The sequence below is a fragment of the Panthera pardus genome, unplaced genomic scaffold (genome assembly GCF_024362965.1).
Source record: "Panthera pardus isolate Hobbes unplaced genomic scaffold, ASM2436296v1 HiC_scaffold_2, whole genome shotgun sequence".
NCBI lineage: Eukaryota > Metazoa > Chordata > Mammalia > Carnivora > Felidae > Panthera > Panthera pardus.
This window is the reverse complement of record NW_026526765.1, coordinates 30098406-30123441: the sequence shown is the minus strand read 5'-3', so window position 1 is coordinate 30123441 and position 25036 is coordinate 30098406. Positions and strand designations below refer to the sequence as shown.

The 25036-nt window shown below is 35.7% G+C and overlaps 1 protein-coding gene across 1 annotated transcript in view; it reads right to left on the bottom strand.

The window, feature by feature from the left end:
• WDR70 (WD repeat domain 70) overlaps nt 1-25036 on the bottom strand; it is a 298881-nt gene that overhangs the window by 103173 nt on the left and 170672 nt on the right. Inside the window, exon 10 of the mRNA XM_053906941.1 lies at nt 10037-10211. Within this exon, the coding sequence (XP_053762916.1) occupies nt 10037-10211 (175 nt within the window). The remainder of the gene's footprint in view (nt 1-10036; nt 10212-25036) is intronic.

Genomic DNA, 25036 nt, shown 5'->3' with positions numbered 1-25036 from the left:
TCATCAGATAGTGACAAAAACTACATTATTCTCTTGAATCTGTATAGCCCATCTGGTCTATTTGTTCAGAGTAATGAAAATGTAAGGTTATACTAACTGCTTAGTTATAATATTTATATATTTGACCCCATAACAGCAGCTCTTATTCACATATTTTAAACTAGAGGTTTCTGGTTCCTGACCAATTTCCATTTTTTTCTGTCCTAATGATCAATATATATCCACAAATATTAATATTTGTTTTTACTCCTACCACGTTTAGGAGAAAATTCTAATTCTTCTAGTTTAAATTCTAATTCTCTTAGTTTAAGTTAAAATGTCTTAAGAATATTTATAATCTTTATAAGAAAAATGCTTATGTTAATTTAACTTTAATTTTTCTTCCGGCTTCCCTGGGCAACTTTGATCAGTATATGATCATCTAAACCTAAGAATTTTTTCATACATTGTTTTCATCAGTTATATTTTCTTCTTTCTGATGGACAAAGATGTACACACATACATACAATGGAATATCACTTGGCAATCAAAAAGAATGAAATCTTGGGGTGCCTGCGTGGCTTAGTCAGTTAAGTTTCTGACTTTAGCTCAGATCATGATCTCACAGTTCATGAGTTCGTGCCCCATATTGGGCTATGTGCTGACAGCTCAGGGCCTGGAGCCTACTTTGGATTCTGTGTCTCCCTCTCTCTCTCTCTGCCCCTCCCCAACTCATGCTTTCTCTCTCTCTCTCGCTCTTGCTCTCAAAAATAAATAAACATTTAAAAAAATTTTTTAAAAGAATGAAATCTTGCCATTTGCAACAACATGGATAGAACTAGAGTATATTATGCTAAGCAAAATAAGTCAGTTAGAGAAAGACAAATACCATATGATTTCACTTATATGTGGAATTTAAGAAACAAAACAGATGAACATAGGGGAAGGGAAGGAAAAATAAGATAAAATCAGAGAGGGAGGCAAACCATAAGAGACTATTCAATACAGAGAAAAGACTGAGGGTTGCTGGAAAGGAGGTGGGAGAGAGGATGGGCTAAATGGGTGACGGGCATTAATGAGGGCACTTGTTGGGATAAATACTGGGTATTATATGTAAGTGATAAATCACTAAATTCTACTCCTTAAACCAACACTACACTGTGTGTTAACTAACTTGAATTAAAATTTTAAAAACAAAAAACAAAAACAAAACAAATACATTTTCTTCCTTCTGTATGTTAATGTCTATTCATCAAGGCAGGGTATCAGTTTTGCCTTTTTCAGGATACTGCGCAAGATGTACATTTCAAAATTAGAGTGTGAAAGCAAGGATGTTTAGAATAAAATTTACATATCCAGGGTATAAGTAAATTAAACCCTTGAAATTTAATTCAGCAAATACTTATCAAATCCCTACCACTGGTACAGGTTCTTGAATCAACTGCCTGGGATGAAATCTCAGTTCTGCCACTTACTAACTGTAATCTTGGTAGGCAACTTAATCTCTTTGTGTCTTGTTTCCTCGAATCTGCAAAGTGATGATAGTAACAGTACTTATATCACAGGAATGCTATAAGGATTAAATGGAATATTACATGTAGAGGGTTTAAAATACCATCTACCCCACAGGAAGTACTCAGTAATTGCTATTAAAGTAAGCATGGGGGGAGGGAGGAGAAACATAGCTCTATATGAAGATATTCCCCTTATCTCAGCTTTACCTGGAATAGTAGTCTAACAACCACCCCCCTCCAAAAGTAATTCTTTAGCATTCTGTCGGGGTGAGGGGAAGAAAGGGAAGAACAGTGATCTGGTTGCACACGAGAGAGAAGGGAACCACAGGTTAAATCAGTTTGTCTTTTATAGGCTTCTCCCACCACGGCTAAGGTTTCAGCTTTCTCTTGTTGGCTAAGTCAGTTACCATTCATGAATCTGTTTCCAGCTTCCAAAAGTGTCTTGAGTTCTCTTTTCTGCTGTCATCTCCCCCCTAATTCTTTTGGTCCATGAGGGTTTATGCTTTTACAAATGCCTTTTCTGTCATTTTAGTGGGGTTTCAAGAGGGAGCAGAGCTGAATGTATTTAATTTATCCTGGTTAACTGAAAGTCTTAAATTCAATTGCTCTGTTATTCCTGACCTCAAAAAACAAGGACAATAATCATTTCTTTTAAAAGAAAATCTTTTAACTTTTTTCAAAAGCCAGTTATTTTCTCATTTGAAAAATGTTGCTTCCAACAGTATATGACATTTTCCAAAAGCACTGTAAGTAAAACCTTTCAGCTTTCATTAAAATAATTGACAAATTAGAACTTAACTTCAGGGCCTGCAAGTAATTTTGCACAGTTTTGATGGTTATTTGTGCTTTGAGTCTTTTGAAAAGTAAACTTTGAGAAATATGTATGTTTCAAACACTACAGGACAATCTGTATGTCACATGTTTTCTCTCTAGTGTTTATTTAAAAAGGTAATCATACTTCATGTATCTACTCAGGCACGCTTACCAGTGGGTATATAACATTCTTATAATTGATGGTGACTGTATTTTCATACGTTGAATGACTGGCTGTAACAGGGATCTCTAGGGATCTAGAGATCTACATTCTCATCTTTTTAAGCCATACCTTCAGTCACCACGGAATTCGTTAAAATCGTGACACCTTGACAGTCAGAGTTCAATAGCATCCTGAGATCTAACTTTACCATTCTACAAAAACAGTTGACTAGGAGCTAAAGAGAAAAAGGAAGAAGAAGACCAATAGTTATTAAGAACCTGTTATGTCCAAGTCCTATTCTGGGTACTTTATATATATTACCTAATATAATTCTCAAAATAGTCTGACAAGATACGGATCATGCTTTCATTTCATGAATAAGAAAAACGAGGTACAGAATCCTTAGGAAATTCGGGACTGATAGAGAGAAAAACCCAAGTAATATATAATGTAATTCATGTCTCAGGTGTCATTTACAAAATGAGCTACAGAAGTATGCAGCAGACATTCAGTTGTCCACATCATTTTAGACTCCCGGTATTAGACCTAATGAAGACATAAAACTCTGTATTTGAATTTTTAACAATGCTCTTTACGTTTTTTGTTTTTTTTTCAGAGATACAGCATTTTTTCTCAAAGTAAGATATTAGAAACTTTTTCTAAATAATTTGCTTTTTAAAAATTGTTTAAAAATACTGCTTTTCCCTCTATAATGTACTTTGCTCCCCCATATAGTCAATGTTTTGCCGCTTTAACTTGAACTGATATTCGCTAAAAGCTGTGAATCACTGTTAAATGACCAGTCTTTGTGGAAAGAAGGGAGAAGACACCTGGAGGAAGGCATGAACCTGGACTACAAGCACAGTGTTGGCCACTGGAAGTCATGTTTAACTCATGAAAGTTCTGATGGCATCACTATGAAAAAGATAAATGACACTCAAAGAGTACAGAGAAATCCAAATCTCAAAAAGCTCTCCAAACATTATCCCCAAGGTTGATAGCTAAAGTGGTATATCACAAAAATTAAAAAAGAAGACTAAAAACAACTGTTTTGGCTGGAAGAGTCTCAAAGGGAAATCTTTGAATGAAATGAGTTACATTTGTAAGTGATAATAAATGATAAGTAACTATGTAATGAAATGTTTTTCCAAAGCAGTTATGTGACACTAAAATCACACAAGAAATGACAATTGTGTCATAAAACAAGATTGGAAATAAGGACAAAATACTATACACTAAAAATATTTCAAAGCATTATTCTTTTTAAAATCTCCAAAATCTGCAATATCAACTCTATTTATGGAAGTCTGAGTTGTTCTAATGGTATAAATGAGAAAGATGAGGTAAACATTAAGAACTCCCCTTCATAAGCATCTGGAGGACTCAGTCGGTTAGGCCTCCAACTCTTGTTTTCAGCTCAGGTCATGATCTTGCTGTTTCACGGGTTCGAGCCCTGCATTGGGCTCTGTGCTGGCAGCACAGAGCCTGCTTGGGATTCTCTCTCTCTCCCTCTCTCTGCCCCTCCCTTCCTCACACTGTCTGTCTCAAAATAAATAAATAAACAAAAAAAACCTCTTCTTCATAAAATTCTTCCTTCACACCAATAGATTCTCTTAGTATACATACTTAGAGGTAATTCTGAAACTGAGAGGAACTAGTGCTTTTCTTTTCAGTGGTTATGACAGCTTCATAAGAATGTACGAAAAACAGGGAGATAAAAAAACCCTCCTTAAAAAAATTACTACAGAATGTAGTTAACAAATAGTATGAGATTTTGGCCTGAACTAGGTTACATGAGATGTGAGAGAAGAAGGATCAAAGCCGCATTATGGAAATTAAATAGAAAATACTATGAAAAGCAAATTTTTAAATCTCAGAAATTACCTATAAATTATAAGGCACAGCATATAGGATCCAATAGTGAGGAATGACTTCTGTGAGACTTCAAGCAACTTCGAGGTACCCAGGGACTCAAGTGCCAGCCCTCCCACAAAACACTCTGCTTATTCCGCTTTATTTTCCTTGTGGTACTTATCATTACCTGAAATTAGCTTGAAAAGATTCAAAACGTTTTGAGAAATAACGATCTCAAAAGAGACTTTCAATGTGACTGCTTTGACAAAGAAGAGCCCTTGTTAGGCTGTTTAGTAAAATAACAGCATCATTACTCTGCAATCCCAACAGATCATAGTGGTTTCCTAAATTCCACACCTCCCAGAGGTCCTGACTAGGAGTACCTACCCTGACCCTCTTAGCTTTCCCTAACTCTTGCCTATTCTGGCCACTATACAAGGAAGCATCTAGTTATAAATTATCTTAAAGATTATTCTCTTCTTTACAAACTACTTATAGGTTTAAATTTCTTTTGTCTCATTCTCAATGAGGTACTCCAAAATACCAGGTGAATGTTCTCGATCTAAACAGCTAGCTAGCTAGAGATACAGAGATATGGAGAAAAGCACAAAAGGATACATGACAGATAATTTAAGAGCCTTATGGGGTAGAGATAGAAAAATGAGAGCAAAGAAGTTATTAATAAAAAAATAATAAATTTTTTTGAAAAGTATGTGTTTCATGTGTGTAAAATTATGATCCCATTTAAATAAAGAAATTAGAGCTATCTCTATTTGCTAACAAGGTTTGAATTTGCAAAAAGCAAATTAGAGCTACATCTATTCACTTACAAGGTTGCCCATGCAATGCTTACAAGTAAAATAAGCAAATTGCAAATTCTCTATATATATAAAAACAAAATCTTTTAATGAATGTTTATACACACAAATAAAGGGAAAGATGAAACAGGATATACATCAACCTGAGCTTAACATGGGTTATCTGATGGTGATTGGAGATTTAAAGGTGTGTAGTGCACTGGAGTTAAGCCACTACTAGTGATTTGGCTTCCTGTATTCTCTTTTATACCTGTTCTTTTCCGCACTGGGAGCTTCAGTTGTCCAGAAACTTCTCTCCCAATGTCATTACTAGTTCTTGCCTTAGCCTTCTCTGATCCACACCAACCATTCAGTAGGATGGCTGGGAGTGTGGGCACCAATCAGCCACAGAGCTGGAGAAATGTCTCTGTAATATCTCTTAGGCTTGAGGCTTTCCTGGTAAGGGGTTGTAGTACATGGCCATTTTCCCAAAAGGCACAGCCCTAGAATCTGGGCAGGGGTTGCAGGCCAAAGGAGAAGTAAGAGGCAATAAGGTGGAGAGTAGGTCAGGCTGCTGCTGACAGTACCCTACTGGCAAACAAAACAACTTCAAATACTATTCCTTCCCATCACCTGTGTCTACAGAAGGCAAAAATAAATAAATATCATGGTCCCCATTTTTCTGCCAAAGGCTTAGTTTATAAATAGTGATTGCAATTAAGTAAATACAGCATGTTCTTTTAGTAAAGAGTCTAGTATATTGTAGATTCTTAATAGATATTAAAGAATAGCAATACTGCTTTGAGAAAAATATGTCCAAAGAATTTGGTATGTGTTTTTGTATGAACAGAAGAAGTCATTAAATATTCATGAGACCATACAATGCTGGAATATTTTAAAAGTCAGAAATTAAACTTGAAAAGTAATTTTTTAATTAAAAAGAAAAGAAATTGTACTTGAAAGCCATGCAGTTTTTAAATTTTTTTTTTAACGTTTATTTATTTTTGAGACAGAGAGAGAGCATGAAAGGGGGAGGGGCAGAGAGAGGGAGACACAGAATCCGAAACAGGCTCCAGACTCTGAGCTGTCAGCACAGAGCCTGACGTGGGGCTCAAACTCACGGACCGCGAGATCATTACCTGAGCCAAAGTCGGACGCTTAACCTACTGAGCCACCCAGGTGCCCCAGCCATGCAGTTTTTTAAAAAGCCACCTATGTTAATACAGACTATATATTTATACATCATTAAAGATATACCAAAATTTACCTCAATATATTTCTCCCGTATCCTTTCTCTATCTCTCATTGTAGCTTCATATAAATAGAATAGCTTCTTTATGTGCTATTTTTAAATGTCTTCTTAGAAATAAATTGAAAACCTTATTTCTTACCTTTCCAGAATACATTCATTCACCCATTCATTCAACAAATCATAATTGAAGATCTACTGTATACTAGGTATTGTTCTTTGCTCTGGGAATACAGCAGGGAGCAAAGTAGACAATAATCCTTTCCTTCGTGGAGCCAATATCCTACTGGAGGCAAACAGCCAACAAACAAGCATGTAAAAGATACAGTAGAGTGTGTCAGATGGTGATCAGCATGATGGAAGAAAATAAGAGGGATAGAGAACACCACTGGTGGGAAAAAGGCTGCAATTTTACGTAGGGTGGAGTCAAGGAAGGCCTTGCTGAGACGAGAAAATGTGAGCAAAGGACTAAAAGACGTGAAGAGGGAAAGCCACACGAACATGTAGGAGAAGCATGTTGAAGGCTGAGAGGGCTTCTGCAGACGCTGAAACCAAGTCAGGGAGCGTGCTGTTAACTGTTCAATGTCACCATGCACTATTCTGCACCTCCCTCACCTTACTCCAACCATGTGCTGGCCTTCTTGCCGCTGCTCAGATACATGCCGATGAGTGGGGGCTGAGGGACCACGGAGGCAGTGCAGACCTGTAGAAGCTCCTCTGAAAAGCCCTTCTTCCCAAACTGGCAGGCCGTTATCACATGACTGAAAGGGATGCTGGGCAAACAAACACTCTTCCTGAGCACCACTGTCCAACAGAACTTTCTGTACTGATGGGGATGTTCTTTATCTGCGCTGTTCAATGAGCAGCACATGACTAGACACACATGGCTACCTGGCATTTGAGAAGTGCTATGTGACTAAGGAACTGAAATTTTAATTGTAAATTTTACCTTATTTAAATTAAAATAGTCAAATGTGGCTAGTGGCTACCATACCGGCCAACATAATTCTAGAGGTAGGTCTTGAGAACACAGGAATTGCTCACTAACAGATACTTCTAAAAGAAGAAATATTTCATTTAATTTGCTAAAATTCCAGTTAGTCTAATGAGAATTCAATGAATAAATAGGGCAATTGTGATAGCTTTACTTAATTGTCCCAAAACACACACATGTATTAACCACTATTTACCATGTAATTCTCTGGCTACTGCATGGAAAAACTATTGCTAGTAGGTTTTTTTACCTCAGCTTTAGTGTTTCCCTGTGGGTAATTTATTATTGCTTAATAATTAAGGAATTTTGTAAAATTCTGTGGTTTTTAAAATATTTACTTATTTTGGCAAGAGTGCAAGCAGGGGAGGGGCAGAGAGGGAAACACAAGATCCAACCAGGGCTCTGCACTGATAGTACTGACAGCAGAGAGCCTGATGTGGGGCTTGAACTCATGAACCGTGAGATCATGATCTGAGTTGAAATCTGACACTCAACTGACTGAGACACTCAGGTGTCCCAGTAAAATTCTGTTCTTTTCTTTCTTTCTTTTTTTTTTTAATTTTTTAGTGTTTATTCATTTTTGAGACAGAGACAGCATGAGCAGGGGAGGGGCAGAGAAAGGGAGACACAGAATCTGAAGTAGGTTCCAGGCTCCAAGCTGTCAGCACAGAGCCTGACGTGGGGCTTGAACTCATGAACCACGAGATCATGACCTGAGTTGAAGATGGACGCTCAACCAACTGAGCCACCCAGGCACCCCTAAAATTCTGTTCTTAAATCAAGTTGTGTTTCCTGCTAGCAAGTTTTTTCTTCTCAATTTGATTTGTCTTTAGGTGAGATATATTTACATGCTAATGTAAAAATATGAATAAATATAACAAAGGGGATGTAGTATCATAAGCTGTAATACCTTCATGTACTCTTTAATTGTAACAAAATAGAATCAAAGACTACAATTAAGCAAAATACCTTAAAAGATTTGGGGGGGGGTCATAAATTGACATTTAAATAGCTTTGCTTTTTACAAAAATGGAAACAAAAGATATTATTTATTTCACATGATATGCAAGGCCAATCTTTAAAAACTATCCATGGGACGCCTGGGTGGCTCAGTCGGTTAAGCATCTGACCTTGGCTCAGGGTATGATCTCACAGTCCGTGTGTTCGAGCCCTGTGTCGGGCTCTGTGCTGACAGCTCAGAGCCTGGAGCCTGCTTCAGATTCTGTGTCTCCTTCTCTCTCTGCCCCTCCCCTGCTTGCACTCTGTCCCTCTTTCTCAAAAAATAAAACAGCATTAAAAAAAATTTTTTTAAACTATCCTCAACTTTATTAAAATATATGGGTTCTAAGAGAAAGGCACACATATATGCATATGTTTAGTATGCATTACACTAAACACACCACTGTTAAAGCTACACAAAAAAAACCTTACGTCTGAGAACTTCTGTTTAATCCAACAGCACCCAGAGACGATGAAAGCCAGTTACTAAAAAATTTATTGCTTGGTTAAAACTCAGTTTACAATTCAAAGGATTTCTAAAATCTCTGTGCTGTTATGAAGCTTTATGGGGTTTACAATGGAGATGAAAACAGAAATAAAAAGATCTGACAAACAGAAAATGCCAAAGATATTTCTAGCATTATCAACATGGATTCTTTTTTCCCTATCATTACTTTTTACCTTATTCCAAGACAACTAAATTTAACTCATCTGCCTAAAAAAGACAACTATGTTTCCTAGGATCCCTTTCAAAATGTAAATGTCTGATGGGCAATTTTGTTTGAAAGAATATTATTTTTATAATTTTTAAAAGAGCTACAATATAAATTCCCCAGGGCAGGAATTTTTTTATGATCTGCTATGCCCAGTGCCTACAATAGTGCCTACCATATAGTAGATACTTAATATATACTTATTGAATTAATAATTTTATCAGAATCTTTTATTAAAACAAATATAACCAAATAGTATTATAATATTAGTGTAGATTTTCATTTTAACACTTATCAAAAAATCTTGTTTTACCATCTCTACATACAACAAAATCCTTTCTAAAGCTTATTGGTAATTCTCAGAATCAGCCAAAGACTTTCACATATTTCATAGAATTTTTTACACAGAATTCTGTGATCCCTTTCAATTCCAAAATTTATTTATTCTAATAATGATCTGAAACTGTAAAGGAATATCTGAAATCTATTTAAATAGAATGTCATGGAATCTTAAAAACAAAATATTATTTAAATTACTACAAAAATAATTGCAAATCCACTGATGGGCCATCCCAGACATTTCCTGGTTTTCTTAAATCTTTTATATAGTATTTTCTAGTTCTCTGCTTGGTCTTGTTTTATATTACTGTCAAATCCTTCACTTTTAAAATCAAGTACACTGAGACACCAAATAGTAAAACTGCACTATGCTTTTTACATTTTATACCAAAAGATCTACTTTATTTTAAAAGCAAAATCTAATACACATTGGAAAATACTGAGCTGGAATGTTTGCTGAAATGCTGTTTACTGCAAATGTCCCAATGTTTTATCAACTAACACTGAAGTTTAAATTAGGGCTAAACTCAGGAAACTGACCTTCATAATATTTTAACATGATGTTTGTCTTTATAAGGTAGTTTTCTTCTAAGAAGAGCGGACTTAAATGTCCTAGACTTACAATCAAATTTCGGTCCCAGATCTGTATGCTTCCATTCTGGCAGGCAGCTGCTATAAGGTTTCCATCTCTACTATATGTGCACGTTGTGGGAATTACTTTTTTACCCTGCACCGTCCGTGGTTTAAACACACTTCTTTGCTTCCTTGGATTTTCAACTTCCCATGTCCTCACAGTCCTAAAAACAATAAAGAGATTTTCATTTACAAAAAAGAAAGGAGTTTAAAATTCAGAAGAGCTCATAAAGACCACTTCACCTTGTAAGCATATAAATCTAATAATTATTTTAAAATAAAAGGAACACTGTAAAACAGTCTCCATTTATAAATGAGGTTACTCACTGAAATAAAGTGAACCATCTGAATCATACTGTCTTCAAATCAAACAGCAAGTAGCAAATTCTACTTCGAAGCTATCATAGTTATAAGTTCTAACCCTCTACAACAGTGGCCTCCAAACAACTCTAACTCTACACTCTGACCGTAAAACTGTTGAATGTACACCCCCTATATACACACATTAATTTCTCAATTACTTACATGTGTTAATGTACCGTTATATAACACATTCCAGAAAACACACTGAAAAAATAAGTCACTGAAAAAAGAATGATGTCCCTCTCTAGGGCCCAGGAAAAGATATCATGCCTCTGAGGGAGAAGCAGAAACAAAATTGTTTGCCCTGGGTTTTCAACAAGTAACGAGAAACAGCAGTCCAAGGCTGGGGGAGGTATGGAGTACCCTCCTGCTCAAAGTCCTAGGCAAAGAAGCACTGCCACTAAGGAAGACTAAAACAAAATCTTTATGACCCAGAGAGAGAGGGGGAAAAAAAATCCCATAAAATACAGAACAACAAAGATGAGTTCAGCAACTACTTGGCAGAAATTATCCAAGCCGTAGCACTATGGAACACATCTCTAAATTTCTAGAAGAAAAAAAAAAGTCAATCTAATATTCTACAGGCTGTGAAAATATATTTTACAAATAAGGTAAAATAAAGACGTTTTCATGAGTGAAAGCTAAGGCAATTCATTTCCTTCAAATATATATTACAAGAAATGTTAAAGGAAGTTCTTCAGGAAGAACAACTATGAGACAAATGGAAATGTGTGTCTATACAAAGGAAGAGTGCCACAAATGGTAAAAATGAATAAAAATGTAAAAGATATTTTTAAAAATGTTTAAACTCTTTAAAAGATAAATGACTGAGGTAAAACAATGTATTGCAAGGTTTATAGCATATGTTTAAGTAAAATATAGGTCAACAATAGCAGAAAGGTTGGAAAGAAGATATGGTACTATACTTGCAATGTATAGTATTATTTGAAGAGACACTTTGATACATTAAAGATATATATTACAAAGTCTAGAGCAATTGCTAACATATTTTTATAATGAATATGTAATAATAGACATAAAATGGAAATGAAACAAAAACAGGAAGAGATAATAAGAACCATGAGATAAATATAAAACAAACAGCAACATGGTAAGTTCAAATCCAATCTCACAAATAATTACATTAATTAGAAACTGCATTAATTATAAATTATCTAAAAACTCCAATTAAAAGATAAAAATGGTCAGATTGGATTAGATAGAAGCAAGACTCAGCAGATTCTATCTTTTAAAAATACACAAAAATGTTTAAATATGAAGACTTAGATAGGTTGTAGTAGTAAAAGGATGGGGAAAAATGTGCCTGGGGAACATAACCAAAAGAAAGACGGAATAACTATATTAATGTCCAATAAAGTATCAAAACAAGGAATAAAACTAGAGAGAAAGAGGAAAATTTCCCCATGATAAAGAGTCAATTGATCAAGAAAACATAACAATTCTAAATGCTTATGCCACTAATAACAGAGTTTCAAAATATGAAAGCAAACTTGACAGAAATAAAAGTAAATATAGCAAATCCATATTCATAGTTGTATACCTCAACATTCCTCTCTCAGTGACTGATAGAACCAGCAGACTCTTCCTTGCTTCCCCAAAAATCAGTAAGGATTCAGAAGACCTCAAAACCAATGCCAAACGTGTTGAGCTAACTGACATTTATATAACACTTCACCCAACAACAAATGAATGTGCATTCTTTTCAGGTGCACACTGAACACACTCTGGGCCATAAAACAAATATAAACACACTAAAAATGACCAAAATCATAAAAAAGTATGTACACCATCAAAAATAAAATTATATAAGCAATCAATAACAGAAATGTATCTGAAAATATATCTTTTCCAAAACATTTAGAAATTAAGAAATACAATTGTAAATAATCCATGGGTCAAAGAAAAAAATCACAAGGGATAGTAGAAAAACTGAATCCAATAAATATGAAAATACAATATATCAAAATTCATGGTGGGGCGCCTGGGTGGCTCAGTCGATTGAGCATCCAACTTCAGCTCAGGTCACGAACTCACGAATCGTGAGTTCGAGCCCTGCATCGGACTCTGTGTTGACAACTCAGAGCCTGGAGCCTGCTTTGGATCCTGTGTCTCCTTCTCTCTCTGTTGCTCCCTTGCTTTCTCTCTCCCTCTCTCTCTCAAAAATAAAGGTTAAAAACAAAATTAAAAAAAAAATTCATGGTATTCAGCTAAAATATAACACAGAAGAAAAATATAGTATTAACTGTACTATACATTAAGTATTAACTGTAATATTAAATATTAAATGTATAACTGTAATATTAAATATTAAATATATAATATAATATAACTGTAATATTAAGTATATAATATAAATATATATTAACTGTAATATTAAATATAGTATTAACTGTACTATACATTAACTGTTCTAAACATTAAGAAAAAAGAAAGGCCTCAAAATAATGATCTAAGATTCAACCTTCAGAAACTTGAAAAAAGAGAGAAAATTAAGTCTAAAGCAAATAAAAGGAAGGAGATAATAAAAATGAAAGTACAAATGAATAAAATAGAAAACAGAGAAATCAAAAGCTGGTTCCTTGAGATGATCAATAAAATGAATAAACCTTAAGCTGGATTAATGAAAAAAAAACAAAAATTGGAGACAATATCAAACATCAATATTTTGAATGAAAGAGAAGATATCACCATAAAGCTCAACAACATTAAAAGGACAATAAGGGAATTTCATGAATGAATTTATATACATACATTTGATAATTTAGATGGACAAATTTTCTTGAAAGACACTAACTACCAAAGTTCACTCAATTAAGAAATAAATAACTGGAATATTCCTCTATGATTAAAAAGCTGAATACATAGTTAAAAATCTTCCCACCAAGAAAACTCTAGATGGCTTCGCTATTGACTTCTACCAAACATTTAAGAAAGAAGTAATACCAACTCTATACAAACTCTTCCAGAACACAGAACAGGAAACACTTCCCAACACTCATTCAATAAGGCCCGCACTACACTGATGCCAAAACCAAAGTCACTACAAGAAAACTATGGTTCTGGGGTGCCTGGGGTGGCTCAGTCAGTTAAGCCTCCGACTCCAGTTCAGGTCATGATCTCACAGTTCGTGAGTTCGAGCCCCGCGTAGGGCTCTGTGCTGACAGCTCAGAGCCCAAGCCTGCTCCCTCTGCCCCTCCCCCACTTGTGCTCTCTCTCTCTCAAAAATAATAAATAAACATTAAAAACTATTAAAAAAAGAAGAAGAAGAAGAAAACTATCGTTCCATATTCCAATAAACATAAGACACAAAAATCCTTAACAAAGTATCAGTAAACTCAAAGTAGCAGTGTATAAACATAATAATGTACCATGATTAAGTGGTATTTAAACCAGGAATGCAAAGAATTGAAAGGAATGAAAATTAAACAACATAATGTACCATAAAAGATATATGATCATCTCAATCCATGCAAAATAAACCATTTGACAAAAAAATCCAACATTCATTCATAATAAAAACTCTCCACATACTAGGAAGAGGATGGAACTTCCTCAGCCTGATTGAGGACATCTATGAAAAACTTACAAGTAATATACACAGTAGTGAAGAATGGCTGAATGCTTTCCTCTTATGGTTGAGAACAAAGCAATGATATCAAACTCTCACCATGTCTTTATACTGGAGTTGCCAGCTAGGGCAATAAGGTGAATAAAAGAAATTCAAGGCTTATAGACTAGAAAGAAGAAATAAAACTATCTTTATTAAGAAACCACATGATCATATACATAGAAAAACCCAAGAATCTATAAAAATGCTACTAGAACTAATAGTGAGTTTAGCAAAGTCACAGGATACTAGGTCAATAATCAATTTTATTTCCATTGAGTAGCAAAAATTAGATGTTGGAATTATGAAAATAATACCATTGATAATAGTATGAATACACATAGAACCTGACAAAATATGTGTAGCTTCTGTACACTGAAAACCATAAAATGTTTCTGACAGAAATTAAAGAAGATCTACATATATGAGAAGACATATTGTATTCATGGATCAGTAGAGTCAATATTGTTGATTTCAATTCTCCCCTAGTTAATCTTTAGATTCAACACAAGTTCAAAGTTCTAGCAGAGTTTTTTTGAGATAGAAACTGGGTAGGATAATTCTAAAGCTTATATGGAAATGCAAACAACTTGGAACAGCCTGTAAAATTTTGAAAAAAGAACAAAACTAGGAAATTCACTCTACCCGGGTTTCCATATTATAACATCCCACATTATAACACCAACCATATAAGTTGTAATTACACATATTAACATCTATTCCTTCTACAAGAAGAGCTACTTGGGAGCAAGCTCGCTCTCTCTGTCTTTCGATCTTTTTAAATTTTTGTATACCTAGGGTCTGCACCATCTCTTGAACATAATAGGATCAGAACACATATTGGGTCCTCAATAAATGTTTGTTGAAGAATAAAAGAAATTCACTGCCTATCTAGGCATTTAGACATCAACTTTATTGAGGTATAACCAATATACAATAAATACAATTCATTTTTAAGTGTATAGATTTCAAATAGGCAGCATTTTTTGTCAAATATTTATGATTTATGCCAAATTAGAGTCTGAGGTTTTTTAAAAATAACTTTTGTATATCCTTCCCCTAAGATTTGCTTGGGAACTTAATTGATTGCTTAACATTACCAAACCCTAGTTTACAGAGCTGTCAAACCCAGTGCCTGACCTAAGATTGAACTGACTACATTCTAGGAATTAATGACTAGCAAAATGTAAGTTCAAGTAGGAGTTTGGAAACAGTACACACAGAAACATCAGAAAGGCACCTTGGAATTCCAGGATTTAAAGCAACCTATTGGGGAGCCAGGAGACTAGAAGCCATCAACAGTGTGACAGGCACTGCTAGCAGCATACTCCAGTATCCATTCTCTTTTCTTCTCAGTTAAAGTCTGTATTTCCCAGCCTCTCTTGCAGCTAGATGTGATGAAATGTAGAAACAAAGCTTTGACCACTGCAGTGTAAATGGAAGGGTAGCACAGGACTTTGGGAAAGTCTCAAAAAGAAGGTTGCAGACCTTTCTTCAACTCTTCTTGTTTACTCCTTCCTCTGCCAGCAATCTGGACATGATGCTGGGCTCAAGCAGCAGCTTATCAGGGCAACAAAATAGCAGGCACCCTGGTCCTTGATGACACCAGAGCCATGAAACCAATTCTAGAGTACCTATGTCTACTATGTCTAGACTTGTGTTTCTGAGAGAGCAAGAGAGAGAAAGAAAGATAAAGTTTACTGGGGTATAATATGCTCACAATGAAATTCATCTGTTTAAACATATAGTTCTGTGAGTTTTGACAAATGCATAATTTTTTTAAATGTTTATTTTTGAGAGAGAGCCGGGGAGGGGCGAAGAGAGGGAGACAGAGGATCTGAAGCAAGCTCTGTGCTGAGAGCAGAGAGACCAATGTGGGGCTTGAACTCATGAACCCCAGGATCATGACCTGAGCCAAAGTCAGATGCTTAACCAACTAACCCACCCGGGTGCCCCAATAAATGCATAGTTCTATCACTCCAAAAACTCACCCTTGTGTTGCCTCTTTATAGACCATCCCTTCCTCTCCCAGCTTTAACCCTTGGCAACTACTGACCTGTTTTGCTTTTTCCACTATTATATAATGGGAATCACACTGCATGTAACCTCTGAGTCTGGCTTTCTTAATTTAGCATAATGTATTTGAGTTTTATATACATCTCAGTAGGGGAGCCCGGGTGGCTCAGTTGCTTAGGCATCTGACTCTTGGTTTCGGCTCAGGTCATGATGTCACGATTCATGGCATCAAGCCACATGATGGACTCTGTGCTGACAGCGTGCCGAATCCCAGCAGGCTTGGGATTCTTTCTCTCTCCATCTCTACCCCTCCCCCATTTGCATGGCCTCTGTTTTTTCTCAAAATAAATAAATATATATATATATATATATATATACACACATATATATATCATATATTTTTATATATTAAGTCTATATAGTATATTCTATATATATAATGTATGTATATATATCTCAGTAGTCCATTCCTTTTTGCTAATGAATAACACTCCACTATATGGATATACCACATTTTGTTTATTCATTTACCTAATAAAGGTTATTGGGTTGTTTCCAGTTTGAGGTGATTATGAATAAAGCCTCTGTAAGTATTCATGCATCGTTTTTTATTGTTTCTTTGTTTTTGTTTTGTAAAAATAAGTTTTCATATCTCCTGGCTAAATACAATACCTAGAAATGCGATTGTTGATCATATGTAAGTATATGTTTAACTGTGTAAGAAACTGCTAAGCTGTTTTTCAAAGTGGCTGTTTCATTTTGGATTCCCACCAGCAGTATATGAGACCTCTAACTGCCCCATACAAAAATATGATCAGTTGGTTTTTATAAGACATTCCAATAGGTGGGGCTTGGTATTTTGATTTTAATTTACATTCCCTATATGATTAATGATATTGAGGATCTTTCACTGTATTATTTGCCATCCATTTCTCTTCTTTGGTGAAGTGTCTCTAAATCTTTGGCCCATTTAAAATTTTTGTTGTTTATTTCCTTATTATTGTATTTTGAGAGCTATGTTTTCTTCTAGAAATTTTATACTTTAAAGTTTTACAACTAGGTCTATGATCTATTAAAATTACTTTTTATACCTGGTACGAAGGTTCATTTATATGTGTCTGTTTGTATATGTATGCACACACACATATATATAAATATGTACACATATATATGGATATCGAATTGTTCCAGCACCATTTATATCTGAGAATTATAAAACCTTACCCCCTACTGAAAGCATTCTGTATAGCTTGACTCTTATCTCATTTCGCTATGCTTCCCATAGTTAACATGGACAAAAAGTTGCGAAATACCTCGTGTGTCTTTTCTTTCTACCCTTGGCTTTGCAACAGTGGAGATAAACTATGATCATTTCTCTTTTTTTTATAACTGAACATCTCCAAAAGTCAGATGCTACTTTAAAATCATGATATAAAAGACCCCACACAAGTATAAAATATCATTATCATTATCTGGCTTGTTTAAAAATTTTCAACTCTAAAAACTGGGATAATAATACCAACAATAAAGGGATTAAGTAAGATAAGGGATGTAAATGTGTCTAGGAGAGTACTTGGAACACAGTAGACACTCAATAAATACTAGTTCCTTTCTGCTCTTTCCTCAGACTATAAATAAAATATTAAAGCTAATAAAACCAACAACTAAGTATTTCCATTTGTTTCAGTGGTATATTAACACATTAAGCTAGTTATCAAAGTAACAATGAAAAAAAAAGCAACTAACCTAACATATAGAAGTGTGAAATACAATTAACATAGCATCTGATAATGACTAATTATACTATGGTTTCATGGCTCTGATTCCCTGAATCTATGCCTTAAAAAAATGGATGCTAATGTGGTAGGCCATTAGGTATCTGTCTAAACATTTTATGCTGAAGAACACATATTTTGAAACTTGGAGTGAGATCTGGTCTTGTAAAATTAAAACTGTGCTTCATAAAAAAGATTTAAAAATAGAAGAAGGATCTGCCTGGGCCTTTCTGGACACGCAATGAAAACACCCAGAAGACAAGAAAAAGACACAGGTGGGGTCATTACATTGCCCCAGGCACAAATGCTTTCTGTCTTAAAATTTTGAATTCTTTCCAGATACAAGTTCTAAACTTTCTGGCATCGACTGCATAAATGCATCACAGCATTTGGCAGAAGTCAAGGGAAGCATTAATTTTGCATGGAAATCACTTAAAAGATCTTGGTTTAATTTTTCTCGAAAGACTACACAAGCAACTTGAGTGATGTAAAAGCCTAAAACTTGCTGGCACTCTTGGCAAAGAACAACCTTCTTTCCAAAAATGCCCAAACATGAAGGTATTGAAATTCCAGAAATGGGAAAAATGTTCTAGATTATATATACACCCACAATAATCTTTACAAACACAAATAATTCACATACACACACAGCAACTACACTAAGAATACAACTGCATTCAGAAGATACGTATTGGGTGCTAATGTTTTATACTTGCAATTATTAAAGTTAAGGCCTAATGAAATCTACAGCTAGACTAAGGGATAAATGCTACAATAAATAACCACTTACATCCTCACATTTACAGCCCACTGATTTTCAACAAAGATGCCAAAACAATTCAGGGAAAAAGAACTGTTTTGAAAAAGTCTTTTCAAAAAATACTGCTGGGCCACCTGGCTGACTCAGTTGGAAGAGCATGCAAGTCTTGATCTCAGTGTCATGAGTTTGAGCCCCACGTTGGGTGTAGAGATTACTTAAATAAATATTTTTTTTTAATGATGCTGAGACAACCGGATATCCATATGTTAAATGGTGAATGTGAAATTTTACCTCACATAATACAAAAATCAACTCAAATTAGATCACAGAGATAAATTTAAAACTCTTAAAACATGATCTTAGATTACAAAATGATTTCTTAGATACCACACCAAAAGCACAAACAATAAAAGGAAGAAAAAAAAAGATCAGTTGGATGGCATTAAAAATGTACGTGCTTCCATGAAAAAATCTCAACATCACTCATCATCAGGGAAATACAAATCAAAACCACAATAAGATACCACCTCACACCTGTCAGAATGGCTAACATTAACAACTCAGGAAACAACAGATGTCGGTGAGGATGCAGAGAAAGAGGATCTCTTTTGCATTGTTGGTGGGAATGCAAACTCGTGCAGCCATTCTGGAAAACAGTATGGAGGTTCCTCAAAAAATTAAAACTAGAACTACCCTACAACCCAGCAACAGCACTATGAGGTATTTATCCAAGGGATACAGGTGTGCTGTTTTGAAGGGACATATGCACCCCCATGTTTATAGCAGCTATTGACAATAGCCAAAGTATGGAAAGAGCCCAAATGTCCATCAATGGAGGAATGGATAAAGAAGATGTGGTGTGTATATATATATGTATATATATACATATATACATACATACAATGTATGTATATATATGTGGTGTGTGTATATATATGTATATATATACATATATATATACATATATATATATGTATGTATATATATAAGATGTGGTGTGTATATATATATGTGTGTGTGTGTGTGTATATATATATATATATATATATACACACACATACAATGGAGTATTACTCGGCAATCAAAAAGAATGAAATCTTGCCATTTGCAACTACATGGATGGAACTGGAGGGTTATTATGCCAAGCGAAATTAGTCAGAAAGACATATCATACGACTTAACTCATATGAGGACTTTAAGACACAGAACAGATGAACATTAAGGGAAGGGAAGCAAAAATAATATAAAAACGGAGGGGGGGCAAAAAAAGAGACTCTTAAATATGGAGAACAAACAGAGGGTTACTGGAGGGGTTGTGGGAGGGGGGATGGGCTAAATGGGTAACAGGCATTAAGGAATCGACTCCTGAAATCATTGTTGCACTATATGTTAACTAATTTGGATTAAAAAAAAAAAAGGTATGTGCTTCAAAAGATACTATAAACAAAGTTTAAAGACAAGCCATAGGTTTGGAAAAAGTACTTATAAACCATATATCTGACAAGGGACTAGTACCCAGGATATTTAAAGAACTTTTACAAGTCAATAAAAAAGATAAGTGACAATTTTTAAATAGACAAAGATATGAATACATATTTACTAAAGAATATATACAAATGCCCAATAAGCCCATGAAAAGATGCTTGATATTAAGGAAATACAAATCAAAATCACAATGAGATAAAACTTCATACCCACTAGAGAGCTATAATCATAAGACAGACAAGAATAAGTGTTGGTGAGTAAGTAAAGAAACTGGACTCCTCCTATATCACTGGTAGGAATAGAAAATGGTGAGGCCAAATTAGAAAACAATTTGGCAGTTTAATAAAATATTAAACATGGATTTACCACATGACTCAGCAATTCCATTCCTAGGTATCCATGCAAGAAAACTGAAAACATACCCCCATGCAACATGGGGTTCTGTAACATGAATGTTCACAGAAGCAATATTCATAATAGCCAAAAATTGGAAACCCAATGTCCATCAACTGATGAGTGGATAAACAAAATGTGAAATACAATGGAAAACTATTTCACAATAAAAAGTAACAAAGTACTGATACACCCTGCATATGACTTTCTTGAGGCTGTCATAGCAAATTACAAACTGGGTGACTTAAAACAGCAAAAATTTATTCTTTCACAGTCTGGAAGCCAGCAGTCCACTCCTCTGGAGGTTCTGGGAGGAGAACCCTTCCTTGCCTCTTCCAGCTTCTAATGCCTATTAGCATTGCTCAGCTTCACTGACTTAGAACCATACCACTCCAACCTCTCCCTCTGTCTTTACATAACCTTCCCCTCTGTGTGTCTTCTGCTTTTCTGTCTCTTAAGGATACTTGTCATTAGATTTAGTGCCCATCTAGATAATCCAGGATGATTTCATCTCAAGATCCTTAACAATTACATCTCTGAAGATCCCTTTTCCAATCAAGATAATATTCACAGGTTCTAGTAATTTGACACAGAAATATCTTTGGCAGGTGGGGGTGAGAGGTGAAGTTTACCATTCAACAAACATGTACTATAATATGGATGAACCTGAAAACACATTATGCTAAGTGAAAGAAGCTAGATACAACGGGTCATATATTACATGATCCAATTTATCTGAAAGCAGATTAGTGGTGGCCTAGGACTGGGGGTAGGAATGGGGATGACTGACCAGGACTTCTTTTTTGGGTAACGAAGTTATAAATTAGATTGTTGTTATGGTTGCACAACTCTGTAAATACATGAAAAATCATTTAATTTCCCCATCGTCTTCTCGTTTCAGCTGGAGTAAGTGCCATTAAAAGTCTCATTAATTACTAGAATGATTATCAGCAACTAAACACTCCTGAGGACCACTCTAGGAAACCTCAGATGAAAAAGGTGGTCAAATGGAATTAAAAGAGATTTGATTTAAAATATATACCAATATTTATTAGATAAAATTACTCCCTAATCTTATAAACCAAATTACTTAATGGAGGAGAAAAACTGGAGGGAAATGTCATCACATCATGAGGCAGCACTCAGAAGGCAAAGCTCAACTGGAAAGATCTGGAAAAGATTCCACAGAGGTGTGTATTTGGGGAAGACATGAGATTCTACAAGTGAAATTTAGGAGGGGTGCGGAATCCTAGATACTGATATAGAAAATGCAAAGATAAGGTGGCTTGCAGAAGCACAGCTTATTCTAGGAATAAGTACTTTGCTTTGACAAGAGTATGAGGTGTCCAGTAGGCATAAGTGGAAGATAAGACCATCACAATCACTCACGATCACAAGATTATGAAGAGTATCCTATAAGACATACTGGGATTATAGTCTTTATGGTCTAGGAGACTCTGAAGCCAGTAAACAGAGTGACTTAAGTTATTGTACCAGTCCTGTGTTTTAGAAAACTACTTGGGTATCAGTGGGCAAGACTGCTTGGAGAAGAAAAGTCTGTCCTAGATACCCCAGGTGAGAGATGATCAGGGCCCGGCCTAAGGCAAGGGGTTATGGAAGGTGTAAAGGAAAACTCTGAGAAGGACTAGAGGAGTGTGCCACTCATTCAGCAAGGCAGAGGTGTGAAACGTGTGGTATAAAACAGAAAATAATAATATTAAAAGAGGTGAGAGAAAGCTAACGAAATACTTGTGTGACAGCCAGGTGGAGAATCTTGTACAGGGTGTGCGAAAGGCACAGAATTAGGAGACATTAGAATGGAGACAGAGACACAATTGTGAGAGAAGGCAGACCCCCGTGGAACAGAGCCTAGAGGAATAAGCAGCAAAAAGGAAAAGGAGTGAGGGGCGCCTGGGTGGCTCAGTCAGTTAAGCGGCCGACTTGGGCTCAGGTCATGATCTCACGGTCCGTGAATTCGAGCCCCGCGTCGGGCTCTGTGCTGACAGCTCAGAGCCTGGAGCCTGTTTCAGATTCTGTGTCTCCCTCTCTCTGACCCTCCCCTGTTCATGCTCTGTCTCTCCCTGTCTCAAAAATAAATAAACGTTAAAAAAAAAAAAAAAAAGGAAAAGGAGTGAAATCGGAGACAAGAAAGTACACAGCAGGGGAGGATAGTGTTAGGAAAGCCGGGAAGGAAAAAGTTCAAAAGGAAGGTGTGATCAAAAGTGTCAACTGCAGGGGCGCCTGGGTGGCTCAGTCGGTTGAGCGACCGAGTTCGGCTCAGGTCATGATCTCACGGTTTGTGGGTTCGAGCCCCGCGTCGGGCTCTGTGCTGACGGCTCAGAGCCTGGAGCCTGCTTCTGATTCTGTGTCTCCCTCTCTCTCTCTGCCCCTCCCGGACTCATGCTCTGTCTCTCTCTGCCTCCAAAATAAATAAACATTAAAAAAATTTTTTTAAAAAAAAGTGTCAACTGCAAAGAGATAATGAGTAAAATAAAGAGTGAAAAGCCTTCATTAACTTTAACAGGTAAAGGTCATTAGATGAGGTCTGCAAGAGCAATTTCTGTACAATGATGGGAGCAGTCAGAATGCTATGGAACTAGAAGTGGGAACGGTAAGGGAAAGACAGCTGGTGAAGAGGGCTCCTGCATAAAATGCTATTTAAATACAGACAGGAATCAAGAAAACCCAGCTAGGATAAAAAGGTACACAACTGAGGAGACAATACAACATTTGGCTCCTAAAGAAAAGGGATTCTGAGGTAGATTTGAGGGAGGGAATTTATGGCAGAAGAAATACCATGAGCAAAGGCCTTGAAAGGAATGGTGCATAGCCTGATTACAGTTACAGTAGGTGTATGGGGGGGGGGGTTGCACACATGTCTGCAGACAAGGATGAAAGAAAAGACTAGGACTGCAAGACCCAGTTAGGGAATGTACACAGTACACTGGAAACCTTGGGAAACAAGAGTCAACACCAGTAAGAGGTATGATCAGGAAGGGCAGGCCTGAACTCCCCTCCTGGGTAAGCCTTATACCCCAAAGTCTGCCTAGACTCATGCTCTAGTAACAGGGCTTGATCCATTAGTGCAAAGTATGGAACCAAGAAGGAATGAAGACGGTGTTGCTGACAAATGTCCTGAACAAAGGAGAATGATACTATAATTAACACAAATGGAGAATGTGAGAAGACACAAGGAAATGAAATTAATAAATATCTAGTACTTCTGATAGTATACATTTCTGACCAACTGGAAATGAACACAAAGAGGTCACTGATGACGGATATCAATTCTCCTAGAGAGGGCATTGAGAATACACAGAAGAATTCTATGTATTTCTATGTACTTGATTCAGAAGCAGAAAATTCACAATGAACCCACCCAGGGCATAAAGGAAGTCATTCAGTGCTAGTCCAGTAGTTAATTACTCTTATAACGTGTATCACGATAAGATGTCACATGTGGATATAGCCTTAAAATGTGAAGAAAGATGAAATGTGTCTATAATTACAGATGACTGTTTAATTTATGTTAAGAAATAATTACTACCTCCTGACAAAAGCAAGACAGAACACAGTGGGTGGAGGTGGCAAATGGGGGATAGGGAGGAAGAGGACACAGTCTGTGGTAGCCAGCACAGGATAAAGTAGATATGACAAATCCTACAGAAATCTGCCTCCACCCACCCTTCACCCGGGTGCTGCCAGGGCTCAACAGTATTTCCTGACCAACTTCTCCCTGGACATTAGCAGGTGCAGGCAGGCTTTCCAACAGGCCACTGAGATACAGAACCATTTTCTTCATGATTACAGCCATTATTCTTTATTTTTTTTAAATACCTCTGAAATACAATACATATACAAAGTATTCACTCAACCAACCAAGTTTTAAAGCAGCAGACTCCACATTTGCAAAACAGATTCTAAAGATAAAATTTTATGTGCCAAAGAGTGATTCAGTGCAAATTTGAAAATGAGATAAATATTCTTCTTTTGAAAGAGAATGGATGGTTTTTCCTTACTGGAAAGTTAAACAATGCTTAATCAAGTTGTAGAGTTAAGTAGTGAAGTCAATGTTACTTTAGAAGTTTACACTAAAAATAGTGAAACTTTAAAATACCTCTAATAAATAATCTATAACAGAACTCTTGTACTTGGATGATTTTTCCCAGAAATCACAAATGCCAGAGTGTGTTGGATAATTTAGAACACTGAACTAATAATGTGAATAAAAGCTAAGATTTTGGACTGATAATCATGATAGCTCACATTTACATGCTTTAAGTGAAGCAAGCACTGTTCCAAGCACTTTATCATTTAATCTTCAAAATTTTGAGCACTGGGTGTTATATGGAAACCAATTTGACAAATTTAATATTAAAAATAAATAAATAAATAAAAAATTTAAAAAAATTTTTATACAGAACAAAACTAAAGCACAAAAAAGATTATGTAATAATTTATGTCAATATTAAGTTAAGCAGAATAATCAACTACTGTTACCCACTGCCTACTCATGTTTCATAGTCTTGTCTACAAGAACCCATGAAAACAGGTAAGGTCACAACAATT